The sequence below is a fragment of the Balearica regulorum genome, chromosome 2 (assembly GCF_011004875.1).
Source record: "Balearica regulorum gibbericeps isolate bBalReg1 chromosome 2, bBalReg1.pri, whole genome shotgun sequence".
Classification (NCBI taxonomy): domain Eukaryota; kingdom Metazoa; phylum Chordata; class Aves; order Gruiformes; family Gruidae; genus Balearica; species Balearica regulorum.
The window spans coordinates 52,355,384-52,370,228 of record NC_046185.1 but is presented as its reverse complement, the minus strand read 5'-3'; the positions used below and the strand labels follow the sequence as shown (position 1 = coordinate 52,370,228).

Here is a 14,845-nt window from a genome sequence, read left to right as displayed (position 1 = left end):
GCCATCCACACCACTGATGTGCCAGTCCAGACCAGCTTTAGTCTACTTCTGTGGATGCAGTGACCTCTAGGGTTGGAACGCGTTGGGTGTGTTCTGGGGATGTATCTGTGGGTTTGATTTCCTTCAAAAGGAATCCATTATGCACACTCCAAGACCCTGCATGACAAGTGGGAGCAGTCAGAAAGTTTCCTTCAAAAGTGTGCTCCTGATGCTAGAACTGGCAGTTTCTAATTAGCTCCTGATGCTAACTAGAATACTAATGTAGAGCTACCTCGTGCATACCTAGTGCATTCCGACCATTTTACCAGGCTATGGCTAACCTGATGTACACCCTACCTGAAATGCATACAGTATGTGTGTCAGGATCTCCATGTTAACTAGCTTTGCTGTGCCTGTCTGCTCCTATCCATAAGTCCTACTCGCTGATATAGATACAGCCTCAGCTTATTTGATTGCTAACTTACATGGTGACGTGTATACATCAGAACGACTGGAGAACAGCACGATGAACCTTGGCATTAACCAACCAATAAATGACTATGAAAGATGTTAGAAGAAAAATTTTTGAATGGCAGCGTGTGACAGGGTTTCTCCCAGAGATTTCTGATTTCCTGTACAGATTTGTGGTTACAGTTTGCTGAACTAACAGAGACCACACAAGTAATTTAGTACTTGGAAGCTACACGGCATAAACGTTCTGCAAATATTCTTTTGTTAATATTTGAAGTATTTAAAAAGTGGGGTTTTTTTATAATAAACTTTTTAGGCTCTTTTTTTATAATCTTCCAAACATTTTACTGATCTCCATAGCTATCACATTTATGAGACTAATTGTTGGATATTGCAGTCAAGTTGCTGAATAGCATAAAAATTTTTATGTATAGATCAAATTACCTGGAGATATTTTGTTCTGTCTGTAAATTTTTTTTGTCTCTTTATTAACTGAAACAAGGAACTGCCTTCCTTGATAAGTCCTCTTTCTGGACACACTTCGTTGAAGCACAGTTTGTCTGAGACAAATGGAAATTTTCAGCAGCTGCAGGTTTTTTTAAAAGCTGATAGGAGGAGATGTTATTTATAACTCCTTATTACAGCTCCTCTTCAATGCATGATAATCTGTTGTGACTCTACAACAAACACAGCAACATGTGGTCTCCTGCTCTCCTACAGTAACCTGCAGAATACTTTCCAGATGAAGGATAGTTTAATCAGTGGGTTGCCTGTAAATTTCCTGGAGGATGATAAAAGCATTTTTTTATGTTATCACTAACTTTGTAAATTTAACACGATGTTTTCCCATCCCCCTTTCTTAGGAACATGAAGTCAGTAAAGCTAGATTTTCTCACATCCATCTGTGGAATAGTAATTTGCTGTACATCAGGGAAGTAGTAAAGAAACAGGCATTCTTACAAAGCCTTTCCAAAACTTGGAAAAACTCATTTCATGGGATAGAAGAATATTAGTACATTTCCGGTTTTCCACAGAAGGTGGCAGCATTTTGAAGCACTGATGTCAGTGTGAACTTGCTAGCAAATGTCACTTTGCTGAAAGAACACAAAATTTACAGAAATTTACTCTCCTTGGAAGTTGTGAATATGAACAGGAGTGCTCGGACACGGATTTGCTGTAGAATTAGGGGACCTGGGGAAGGAGGAGGAACTGCATTCATATAGGTGGAGTATGTGGATAGGACAGATTTAACCCCAAAAGGATTTTGTGTTAATTTAGCCTTTTTTACCACTACTGTAATACTGCTGGAGTGCTTCTTGACTGCAGCTAAATGAAAAATGACTTGCTTCTAGGTGATGCCTTTTTTCACAGGAGCAGTAACTGAGGTGATACATGGGTCATTGCACTAATTGCAGAGAGTGCCCTGTTGAGCTACAGCTTTGGGACATGCAGTGACCCAGTTGACCGTCACCGAAAAGGGGAAGCCTCTCCCACTATTTTCTCTGCTTTCCTTCCCCACTCTCAGCAGTGTGCTCCAACTCCTTACCTTGTGCCACTCACCCTCTAACATCTGAGGGACCCCTCTAGGCAAGCAAATTTAACTCACTGAACTAGCAAAACATTAACCCAGTGGAAAAACTGGGTCATATTCTGCCTGGGCAAGAAAGGCTGAGGACCATATGACTGGAATCTGAGAGAATAAGTAAAGGCGGCAGAGGAGGAAGAGCAAGCCTTTCCCTTTTGGCATGAGGGAGCTCTTAACATTGGCAGCTGCTTGTGAAACTGCACCCTTAGGGTGGGCTACGTAGTTAGAGGATTGAGCTCTTGATCCCAAGCTCAATCCCAGCAGTCCTGCTAGCACACAGACCTCACAGCCCCATGTGACGTGCTAACACACTTCCAACCTGCCCTATCGGGCATCTCATCTGGTGGAGAAAGGGAGGAAGCCATGGCTGACAACCAAGAGGCAGTAGCTGCTTAAACCTCTCAGCTGCAAGGTTAATTAACCCTGCAGTCAGTCCTAATGCATCAGAATAATGCCTCAGGTTAACTAAGGCCACATGTGAGGCTGATTTAAACCAGTGGTTTTCTAATCACTGTACGTATAGATCCTTTATGGGCCTGGAAGAGCAGCTGAGGCAGCATAGCGCCCTGATTTCCATCCATTCAGCAAATTCAAAAAGTCCCTCTACCAGGAAGAAGGGAGAGGCTGATTTTTGTCTCCAATAGAGAGACAGGAAAATTGCATCCCTCAGAGGAAGAGGTGTTTGCCAATGAAGAACCATTGGCTGTTGTGGCTGCTGGTGCATTTGGCAGATTTTTCCTTTTCTTCTGTTGGAATGAAAATTATTTAAAAAAAAAAACCAACCCAAAACATGACTGGGATATTCTACAGCAGACTGGCTGCAGGAGTTATTTTGCTGGCTAGTAAGAAGCACCACTAGCCTATTGTGGGGAGGGGATCTAGCATGTATGATGGAGGTGTGTGGAAAGCCTCCAGGGAGATTGTCTTGGGCTTTTGTATACCTTCCTCTTTCTTCATTGCCGTGAGCATATCAGGCTCTTTTTGACCAGCTGGCATCCTGGGCTGAGAACCACAGCACGTGGCTTAGGCTGAAGGGTACCTGTGTGTGACAGCAACTCGGGTAATGAATGTTTTTTTTCCCAGGGCAATGGTGCATTGAGCTGAAGTGGCCTGGCAGAGCACGGTGTGCTTGTTCATGAGCACCGTGTGCAGGGCTAGAAGTCCTCTTCCTGGCAGGGCCGAGCCAGGTAGCTGTAGTTGTAGGTGAAAGAGGCAGTTTCCCTGTGAAATTCCTGTGCAGATGGCACGTGGGACAACAGGGATTGGAGGATGCCTTGACTGCCTGGAGTTAAAGAGCTTTGCAGGGAATCTAGCTAAGAAAGCAGGGGGCCCATGTTGAAAGTGTGTGTGGGTGTGGTCAGAGTCTTTTTTGGTTTGGTGTTTTTGTAGGGAGAAAGGAAAAAAACTAGGCTAGGACTTGTCCATTTTTCTTGTATGCTGAATGTGAGATTTTTTCAGGGGATGAGGGGAGCAGTAGATAGTTTCATCTGGAGGGAAGGCTGGCAGTTGGTTTGCAGAGATTGGGGGCCAGGGCAGACAGTGGATATGTATGTATGCGAGTGGTGCATAGGGGGCCAGAGAATTACAGAAAAAGGAAGGGGGGCTGTTGTCTGAAACATTTGGAAGCTGCTGAGGTAAGCAAGCTGCTCCATTCTGTTGACTTGAAGGGCAGAAACAGTTGTCTGACTATTAGATCTCAGTTGGAAATGGCAACTTGCAGCAGGGAGGAGGTAAGGAGGAGCTTCCTAAATCACATCTGGGGAGTAATTTTAAAAGTGGAGCCCTTTCCAGTCTCCGTAATGGTTAGTCAGAGTGATTGGACTCTTCAGTCAGCATGTTGATGTCTGGACCATGCCGTACTGACACACGACCATGATGACCTGCCTGGAGTCACCAGCATTTTATTGACATTTTCTGGACACCAGCTCCTGTAGAGTTGTAGACTGTTCTTCATAGCCCATTCTGCTAAGTCTTGTAACCTGTGCTGTTGTATGTCTGGGTTTCTAAAAAGAGCATTAATCCTTCTTCTGTTCAGTGTGAAATATATACCATGGTTTAGTTTCTTGGCATTCATATTCTTCTATGTTCATTTTTTCTAAGTCCATTTGCCAAGAGTGGACATAATAAATTACACCTTAAAATTTTGGTCTTTATGATCTGGTAGTAAGACAGCTACAGTCACAGGTTGTTCCTGGGTGACTGAAGGCTTCACAGATAAAAAGGACAGTACCTTGCATTGACTCCAAGAGCAAATTGAGAAGAGATGGATGTTCTGGAGCACATATGTCCCCTCCAGCTTCAACTACTTTGTGATTCTGAACTAGGAAGAAAGTTTTCTTTAAGAGGGATCTGTAACCTTTGTAACTTGGAATTTCATTTTCATTGTGCTCCATCTTTCCAGGCATGAGTGCATTGATAACTAACAATTTTCTCCCACCTCCAACACTTCATATCCCTGTTGCTGTCTAGATACTGAGATCCTATAAAAAGCCAAATAAAGGCCCTATGAATTCACATTGAATAGAGGAGTTGACTTGAATTCTGGAGTCTGTATTTTGGCTGACTGGTGTGAACAAGGCACAAACAACTCTGTGTAAAAGGTACAAAGATAACACATAGCAAGAAGGGCCATAAACTTTTTGCTAGCTTGGGTCCCCCCGGCAAGAACCAAGGTAAGGGTCTACATTATATATTTCATATATATATTTTATATATATGACTGGGAAAGCTTGAAGATATCCATAGTAAAATTGTTGCCACTTGGCACGCTGTGCTTTGAGCAATGCATTTTCTCTAACGGGGTGTAAGGAAAAGCACTCTATGTTTGGGGGGGGGAAAAAACCCCCCACCTTTATAGACATTTGCTAGACATAGCTTTAAAGAGAAATATCTCATGTGGATATGTATATGAGATTGGACCTAAATGAAATAAGACAGTGAAATAAATGAAATAAATTCTGCCGTTAATCATGTTACTTTTATTTGAACAGTAAGGTGTGCTTTTAATGAAAGTGGTTTTATTTTTATTAATACTTGCTGCTGAGTTTTGAACAGTACTGTAGCCAAACAATTTTACAAATATAATGCTCAATACACTGTTTATTGCTTATTGGCTTTGTACGGACATAAAAACTGGACACGAATGTAAGAATAAATAAGGCACTCTACTAATGCATTGGGTTTCATGTATTGTAGTAACATGCACAAAATTTCATTTTGCTTTTTCAAGTCACTTTTCTCATTTTCCTTATTAGAGAAAAAATAAATTAGATTTTATTATTTGGGCAAGGGCCAATGTTTGTCTGAAAAGTCAAAACTTGAAAGTGCTTTTCAATTTTTTAATTTAACCATCCACCTTACAAAACTAGCTTTGGTATAGCATGTCCTAATTTCTTTTTCTGAAGACAAAAAGTATTTTTGTTCTTCCTTTGCTGTTACTAGGAAACATGCCTTGCAAGAGGACTGTTCACGTACTGCTTGAGACAAAGGATCTGACTTGCTTTTTTATGCACATTTTCTTCTTGTACTGACCCCGCTCAAAAGATAAAAATAAAAATGCAAAGGCATCTTTACTGACTTCTCTTGTGTAGCTGGGCCCAAATCAGTGATCAGCACAAGGTGGGAGCTCCACAGAAGCTGGTTAAAAGCCACCTTTTTTTTTTTTTTTTTTTTTTTTAATTTCAGTATGCCCTAAATTATGACTTCCCAACAGTTTCAAAATACGTTCTGTCCAACTGTGCTTTTTCCTCAAAGTTCCACACTGGCTCCCACGCTCTTTCAGGGCTGAGAAGAACGATGCCTTGCTCATCCTCACAAACTCGTAAGCCACTAGGGCAGAAATCTATCTGCAAAGGCTTTAATGATTTGACAACCTATTGCTGAGGTGCTGACAAATGATCAAATAAACCAAAGAGACAGGGCTTCGACCCCCCGCCCCTGCTTTCTTTAAACATTGTTACATTCTTTTTAGAAATTATCTGAAACAATAGTAGAGACAAAGGGTTCGGATACTTTTTTTTTAATTTAAAGCAGGTTATATCATAATTTCCTGATATTCTAATGTTTATTCTTTAAAACTGACATGTTCTTGCAGGGTAATATAAACATAACAGAATCATCGCATTTACCAGGTATATGAAGTACATATTACATATATGATAATACCCAGCTTTACATGAACTTTGAAATGCAAGATGTCTTAATAACATAAATTATTACAGTACTGTTTTAAAGGAATCTTTTGGTTATATGTAAACACTATAAATTAGCTGTTTAAAAATAATCATGTAAGACAAGTATGGCATTGACATAGTTTAAAAAACAATAACTAGCCCTAAATCTGAATACTCTCATGATAGAACAGCAAAAGCAGATATCAATCTAATGCTATGGCATAACATGCTGAAATTTTGACTTATTTGAAGAACCAGTGTTTCTTTGTGTTCCCTCCTTCTTTTGCTTTCGTATTTTAAGATTTTCACCATCAGTGCCCTAAGGAATGGGCCAACTCGTACTGTGTGTGACAGGACAACATATGCTATTTCGAGTGTTGCCATTCTAATACTAAAAGCCATATAAATTAAGTCTCCTAAATATGTACTAGTTTAAATTAAAATCCTGAGGAATTATAATCTGTTTACTTAATGGTTTTGGTTAAGTGCAATTTGATGTATGCAGAATGCTGTTTTCGTTTAAGGTCATTCTTAGTAAGGCATATTAAAAATAAATATAAAAGTGACAACATAATATTTAGTTTCTTGCTACAAAATCTTAGGCAAAAAATATTTTTGCATGTAGTAATGGACTTTATCCATTTGCTGGCTTACAGGAGTTAAAATTTGTGCATTAAGCTTAACTGCCCTTGTCAGAATGTGCCACTGTGGTATAATAGTGATCCAAAGCTACATGCTAAAGAATTTGTTTCCATGCTCAAAGATAGCTTGCACAAACTGCTTGAAGACTCTGTCCATGTAAGTGCACTTCCTTGGCCATATTCCTTCCAGAAAACCAATGTGGCCCCCGCACGAAGTCAGAACCAAAGCAACGTTTGCATTTTGTTTGGCAGCTTCTACTGGTATGGCTAAAAGGGAGGGGGGAAAAAAGTTTAAGTCCTTATCCTTCTATGAAATGCCAGCCACCAAATAATTTCTCTTAAATGTTTCTCACGTAATATATTTATAAATGTGCATAATATTAACATATGCTTAAACATACCGCAGCACTTGGAACCATAGCTGTTAAAAGCCATTTCTCTCTTCAGCATTAACTCACCTTATTTGTGTGATTTTTCTGGCTGCTGGAAAAGTTTCAGAAATCACCAGGCTTCATCTTTCTTTCAGTCCCACTGATGGAGCAGCACCCATGTCAATGTATACTTACGATTTGGTATAAATGGTGTAAGTGAAAGGAAAATCACGCCTGTGGTTTTTAACCTGTGCTGCAATATTCAACTTTAGAAAAACTGAGGAACTGGGAACTTAATTGTGAATCTTGTTCTTTTTGTAGGAGACTCCAAACACAAAACCTTTAATGTAACGCTAAGATTTTGTCTTTAAGATATCCTATCAGCTAATATTAAAGAAGATCCTGGGTTATTATCGTTATTATATCTGATTTGCCATACATTTACACCCGCACGCTTAGACCAGACCATGCAAACACACTGGGAGATGGTTCTTGCCCTGAGGCACTCAGAATGTAAATAGGTGAGGTAAACAGAAAAAGAGGAAGGGCAAACCGCTGCACACAGACACGGAAAGCTGCTCCATGTCACTCAACAGGGTAGTGGTTCTCTACTGAACAGTGACTGCTAGAAAATGATCTAATTTGGAATTTAGATTATGAGACCAGATACTACAAGGCACACACTGATCTTGAAATGCACAGAAAGGGAGACTTCAGTGCATCTCATTTTGAATACGCATAGATGTGTGGATTAATGCTATCACCTGGGCAGTTCCCTTTGCGACAGAAAATAAAGGTCAGTTAGCACAGCCAACACGCGTATGACTTTATGAACGGCATTGCAGTCTGGTGGGATGACACTATGGTCGTATGAACTGGTTGACACAGCAGTGGAGCTTTACGGAGCTGTGGTGTTTGCACTCTTGATATAAAAATTAAGTCATTTAAGCAACTTCCTCTGGAGTTTTAAGTATGCTAAATATACGCCTGAACAAGCAGAAATGCCAATACATTTCAGCGAAGAATGCCTGAAAAAAAAGGTTCCTGTTTTCAAATAATAAACTTCATGGAAGGCAAAAAAATAAAATTCATACAGATATTTTGATTATTCAGGATTGACAGAAAAAACGATGACAGAAGACATACTTTGTCCAGGCAGAAGGGAGGAGTAGGAATTTCACTGTATTGTCTAAAACAGGTTGATTCCACAAAAAAATAGATCTGATTTTAGGTCATACACCGACTAAAGACTAAAATGCCTTGGCACTACAACACAAAGCAGCGAGTCATTCGCAGGATTTCTATTGCTGGCTCATTTATTTTAACGTATTTTTGAAGAGAGATTTTTAATAGGGTTCACTTTTTGGGGGCTTCAGTTGTGCACATCCCTTTCTGACTGACCTTCCTTCAGAGACAGCCCCAACTCACTCCTATTTCTAGGAGTCTGTTTTCCTTTACCTCTTTATACGTTTGCTATTCCAAAGGTGATTATCCTTGAACAGTCATTATCCCTGCCTATTGCGGCCGCCTTTATAGCCAAGTTCCTGACAGACTCTGCTTTGTGCTTCCAATGCTGATTTGCTTTCATTTTCAGCAACCAGAATAACAGCACGGTGCCCGTTCCTCAGCCAAAGAGGGACCCCCAGCCAGAGTAAGTCACACGAGATCTTGCATGCAATGACTGCCGTAAACAGATGCACAATTTAAAATAGATCAGGGCAGACACGCTGGACCTGCAGAGCCAGGGGAGCAGTCTGTGCCTCAGAAGTCCTTACCCACAGCACCTGGAACGGCACGCTCTGTTCCACACCAGGGCCTCAGCACAGATACTAAACCAACCATATCGGGGATATTTATTCTTTTATGAATGTTGCGTTATAGGTTCCTGCCCGTAACATAAGGTACTTGTTTGTGCCCTGAATGGAGCAATGGGGATTCTCTAGCAGAGTATGTGAGATTCTTTGCTACTCAGTGTTATTTATTTCTCCCGCTCATTTCTTCCTTTCAAAGTTGCATGCATCTAAGTAGTTTATAGATTACAGCATTTAGTAAGTGATTTTGATTCTTTACTAGGTGGAAGAAACCATGCTTCTTACTGTCTCTACAAAAAGTCCTTGACTTTTCCTTTTTTCAGCTGGAAAATTGAAAGTACTATATGCAGGATCTGGGCCTTTTAAAGCAATACTGAAGCAAGACTAAAAAGAGAAGTCAAAGAAATAAAAGCCTAGGGCCTGCCAGCCTTGACTGGGAAACAGCACAGGCTGAAAACAAGAGATGCAGAAAACAATGTGTTATTTCTTGCAATCCAACACATGAATCATTTCCAGACTCCAGACTCAACAAGCACTCATCTGGAGTTTTGGCTCAGTTAGTTAATCTGCCCAGCAATCTCTGATCTGGCCCCCTTGGATTCTGTGGATGAACACATTGCCGTGTACAAAGACAGTGGCTGCAATTCATGTCAGCTTCTGCCGACCATGTGGGAATTTGCCCACTTATCTGTACCAAGCCCTCTGCTTGGTACAGAATCCCGATAGGGAAGTGGGGATCAGACTCAAGCCTGAGTCCCCCATTCCTGCTTCAGGCAATGAATCACACTTTCACAGCCATTCTGCAGCTGTCTCCCTGGTCACTAGTGGATAGGTTTATACACAAGGGTATGGGGAGGAGTGTGTGAGGAGAGACAGATTCGATGTCCAAGAATCGGAGAGAACATGAGAACTCCATTAATCCCAATAGATTCAGGATCGGCTGCATACTGACCCAAACACACCTCCTGACTAGATAAGATTGTGCAAAACCACGATGGTTGTTTACTTTGTCAGACTAGTGTCAAAGGGTAGGGAGGAATACCCTTTCTTGCTGAGAAAGCGCTTTGCTGGGGGTGTGGGAGGGAGATGGCCATAAACACCACCTCTGCTGTGCCAACCCAGCTGGGGAAGCCCTTACAGGCAGAGTTCACCGTGATCTCTGTACACCTGTCATTCAGAGATTGCCTGCGCAATGATACCTCCCAAATGAGTCTGCTGGGGTTAATTACTCATTCCCAAACCGATTGGCAATACTGTCGTGGGTGCCATGTGCTGCCTGCCTCCAAACAGCTACAGCAGCTCTCTCCTAGAAGCCTACCAGCACTAGGAGGCCATCTTCTGTGCCAGGTAAGGTATGAGCCACGCACACGTCTTTATGAGTGTCATCTTCCCCATCCTGAAGTTCTCCCTATTCTAACTAACAGTAATTTACAGCAGAATCCTGCCACAGATCATCGCTGTTATCACAAGCTGCAGCACTGTGCTGAACACGTAGTCATTTGCTTCCATCTGCAGTGAGGATTTTTTGGTAGGTGCCAAGTTTGACATGCTGTTACCTCTCTGCTCTTACCTCCCCTGTGGTGAACAGGGGAGCCTGCCCTTGGCATAGTTGGTCTTGATACAGTTGGGTCACCGTTTGTACGACTCCCCCCCCCCCCAGTAGAGCTTCTTGCTCTGCAGCTTCTTGGGAGAGAACTGAATATGTTGTGTTGGTCTCGGGTGCCAAAATGCAAATGATGCTTGGCAGTGGTGTGGTACTTTTCTCAAGGCTGTTTCCAGGGTCTGTTAGCCATCCACAAATAAACACACAATGCAACAGAGCAAATTCTGCAATGTAAAGGGCAGATGAATGGAGCACTGGATGCAATGCATTCAAGGGTAGAGGATAGCATGCCAAAAGACACTACTGTTCATTTTTGTCCACATGTAACCTTGTGCTTGTGTTACTACTGACCAAAATCTGTACTGCTGTTTGATCCAGCAGGCACAGACCTGTTATTTGTGATCACAGAACCACAATGTAAATACATAGGTGCAGAATTACCTCATTCAAAACCAATTTGTTGTATGTACTTTGCAAAAAGTATTTTTAAAAAAAGAACAATAGAAAAAACATACACGTGAAGCAGCATAAGCTTAAATAAGTCACTGCTGTTCCATTGTTTGGTTGGTTTCTCCCTGTTCCTTAAACTTACCCTAATTGTTATCTGTCTGGCCATTCCTTGGCCATTTGGTTCCTCTAGACAACATCATTCAACTGTGCTGTTTACATAATAAGATGCAAAATAACACCTCAGAGCAATTACTCCAAGTTTGGATTCAGAGGGACAGGAGAGGTTCAGAGAGCTCAGTAAAAAGTATCACTGAGCTTGAGATGAGCACTTATGTGGCACAGTGGATCAGGAGGGAGCTGGCACAGTACCTGGCTTCAAGGGCAGGCTTTCAGCTTGGGCACAACGCTCAACAGCAGCAATTAGCTAAGCATTAGTATAGTGAAATTTAAGTCAGATGTCTAATACGCTGCTTAAAGTCTTTGAGGAGAAAAATGTCACTTCAGATGAAAAGTTAAATGTGACACTGATAATGCTATAATTCTATCTTCCTGATTTATTTTTCACACTTACTAAACAAAAGGTTATTGACTTGGTTATATTACATATTTCCTGAAGCAATGGCTCGTTTAAATTAGTTATGGTGAGAGAAGTGTCATGCAGCGAAGAAAACATTTACTTTCGTTAGCTAGCATTATGCAATATGAGAATCACATTCCAGAATTGAACCACAGATACGTTGCTGCCAAGCTGTATGAACTTTAAACAGCAACATTAAGGAAGGACTGCAAATGAATTGTTTCTTCCTAATACTGGATTGAGATCAAAGGGTACATTTTCACAGTATATTAACAAATAATTGCTGCAATTACAAAGTGTACCAAAAAGCTACATGAGAAGAAACGATCAGGTAGTAAGAGGCAACAGAGATGGCATCTGTGCTTTTTAAGGAAAGTCTCTCTTTAGGTCCGTGTCTTGTAGTGACAAAGCAAACTTGGGTTTGCATCCCTCAAGCTCTGTTATAGGAAGATATATGTGGTTGGCTTTATGAAGGATATTTAAGAACAAAGGAATTCTGGCACAGCTTTCTCCCTAATGAGTTATCTAGGCCTGTTTCCCAGCTGTCGGAAACTCCAGCTAGCTACAATAGAGGTGAAAGGTAGCGTAAAGGCTGGTAGGTATTACTGGGGGAGATGAGGCATGAAATAACCAGTCCCCAAAGTCAATAAAAGACTGGGGCCTGAATGAGAAGAAATTTTGTGGCTTTGAATCCATTATACATTTGTGAGTGCAAACTGCTTCCGGTTGCCACAGGCTTCCATGTGTCCACACACTTTTAAGTCAGAAAAAACAAGCCAAGCCAGTTGCCAGAATAAAGTCACCTCCCAGAGTAACACCAGCCCTTTACATTTGCTAACATAAACCAGCCTGCAAAAGCATAAAAATGAATGAACTCCAGTAACTGATGGCAGCAGCCATAATTTTTAAGCTGCTAATCAGCGTGCCCTGTGTCTCCTGCCAGCACAACTTTTCACATTGAGGGTGCATAGCATAAACAAAAAAGGAGCCAAGGATAGACACACATAACAGAGTCATGCTATTAGCTGAAAATCAACATTGTCCTGGTGGCCCTTTCTAGGGTAAACTTGTCACTACAAGGACAACAGCCAACAGCATTAACTCTTGAACAAGGAATACGTGAATGCCTAACTACCCCAATATTTTCATGGAGAAAGGCTGGTTAGGGTCAGAATTTCAGAGTGGATGGACAGTCATTACAACAGACTCTAACACTTCTTGTTTCAGGTTCCTCATGGTGCTCTACTTCACTCCTCTCTACACTGCAGGACTTCTAAGGCATTCTAAGGATAGGTTTGATACTCAAATCATAGAATCATTTGGGTTGGAAAAGACCTTCAAGATCATCAAGTCCAACCATTAACCTAGTGCTGCCAAGACCACCACTAAACCATGTCCCTAAGCACCACATCTACACGTCTTTTAAATATCCAGGGATGGTGACTCAACCACTTCCCTGGGCAGCCTGTTCCAATGCTTGACAACCCTTTCGGTGAAGAAATTTTTACTAGTATCCAAACTAAAACTTCTCTGTCACAACTTGAGGCCGTTTTCACTTGTCCTATTGCTTGTTACTTGGGAGAAGAGACCAACACCCACGTGGCTACAACCTCCTTTCAGGGAGTTGTAGAGTGCGATAAGGTCTCCCCTCAGCCTCCTTTTCTCCAGGCTAAACAACTCCCGTTCCCTCAGCTGCTCCTCATAAGACTTGTGCTCTAGACCCTTCACCAGCTTCATTGCTCTTCTTTGGACACACTCCAGCCCCTCAATGTCTTTCTCGTAGTGAGGGGCCCAAAACTGAACACAGTACTCAAGGTGCAGCCTCACCAGTGCCAAGTACAGGCGGACAATCACTTCCCTGGTCGTGCTGGCCACACTGTTTCCAAAACAGGATAATCTGACACAAGAGACCATCCCTATAATCCACTGTTCACCAAAAGTTGTGTTTCTTTTAAAAACCAGCTCCAGGGGAGAAGAGATCTGCTACAGTGGTACTCTAGGGGACTCAGTCTTTTGGCTGGTCAAATTACACAATCCCAGAACTGTTGAGGCTGTAGAAGACCTCTTGAGATCATCTAGTCCAACCGCACCCCTACTCAAGCAGGGTTAGAGCTGGTTGCCCAGGACTGTATCCAATCAGGTTTTGAGTATCTCCATAGATGGAGACCCCACAACCTCTTTATGCCAGTGTTTGACCACCCTCACAATAAAAAAGTGTTTTCTTGTGTTCAGATTGAACTTCATGGGGGTCAATGGTTGGCTCTTGAAAGCTGGAGGTTATATTCTAAAATGAAGAAAGGGGATGGAGTATCTGCACTAGCTTTAATCTAATTAACAAAGCTCCCAGTCCCAGTGGTAATAGGCTGGAAAAGGTTAATGAATCCTCCAGGGACAGAGGCACACTGTCTGCTTCACTGCTGTTGTTACTTGTGCTGAATAGCTAGCTCACTTCTGCCACAGTTACTACTTCAACTTTAAAACAGAAACCACAAAGTGAGCTAGAGCTAAACATAGAGGTGAAGCCATTGTTCCCTCTTGAAGATACTTAATGGCAGAAGCATGGCACAGCAGGTCACCCACCTTGTGGTTCTGTGAGGAAGGTCATCCCAAGGGTCATAACACCCATAAAAATTTATCTTCAGAATCACTAGCATGATTTGATATTTGGACACAGATTTTAGAGTCTTGGTCCCATCCATTCTCATTTCCAGAACATTATATACTTATAACAGAAGCAGCAACTGTCCAATTTCAAAGGAAAAAAAAATAATCCCACAGAGGCAAGTGAATACAAAGGGACTAACTCTGTCTCAGAAGGTCCCTGGACTGCAAATTGTTGAAGGTGGATGCAGTATTCTGGGAGACTATTGTCCAGATCTTACTTTTTTTAAGCCTCTGTTTTGGCCAAATATAAGGGATAGGTAGTTTGGCTAATCCAGAGTCAACATTTCTTCCCTCGTCTTAGGTGGCTGTCACCTCTTTATATTGTTGATGCATAGCATGGATGCTTTTTGTTCAAGAGAAGAAATCAAACTGTCTTTTTCTAGTGCACTCTACTGGAGTGGCCCTGTTCATGTCTCATTTGTCTCTAACAGGTCTTTGAATTACATAGAGTAATTTGTGTGCATGTTTCTGTATGCGTTGTACATACATACATAGAGTCTCTTCCAATTCTGTCATTCTTC

At 41.6% G+C, this 14,845-nt stretch overlaps 2 protein-coding genes across 4 annotated transcripts in view; both read right to left on the bottom strand.

The window, feature by feature from the left end:
* The window catches only part of ESCO1 (establishment of sister chromatid cohesion N-acetyltransferase 1), a 318,705-nt gene that overhangs the window by 36,130 nt on the left and 267,730 nt on the right, over nucleotides 1-14,845 (bottom strand). The window lies entirely within an intron of this gene.
* ABHD3 (abhydrolase domain containing 3, phospholipase) overlaps nucleotides 4,991-14,845 on the bottom strand; it is a 29,458-nt gene continuing 19,603 nt past the window's right edge. For both annotated transcript variants that reach the window (XM_075744295.1, XM_075744296.1), the window contains one exon: nucleotides 4,991-7,115. In XM_075744295.1, the coding sequence (XP_075600410.1) occupies nucleotides 6,937-7,115 (179 nt within the window). In that variant the 3' untranslated portion in view covers nucleotides 4,991-6,936. The remainder of the gene's footprint in view (nucleotides 7,116-14,845) is intronic.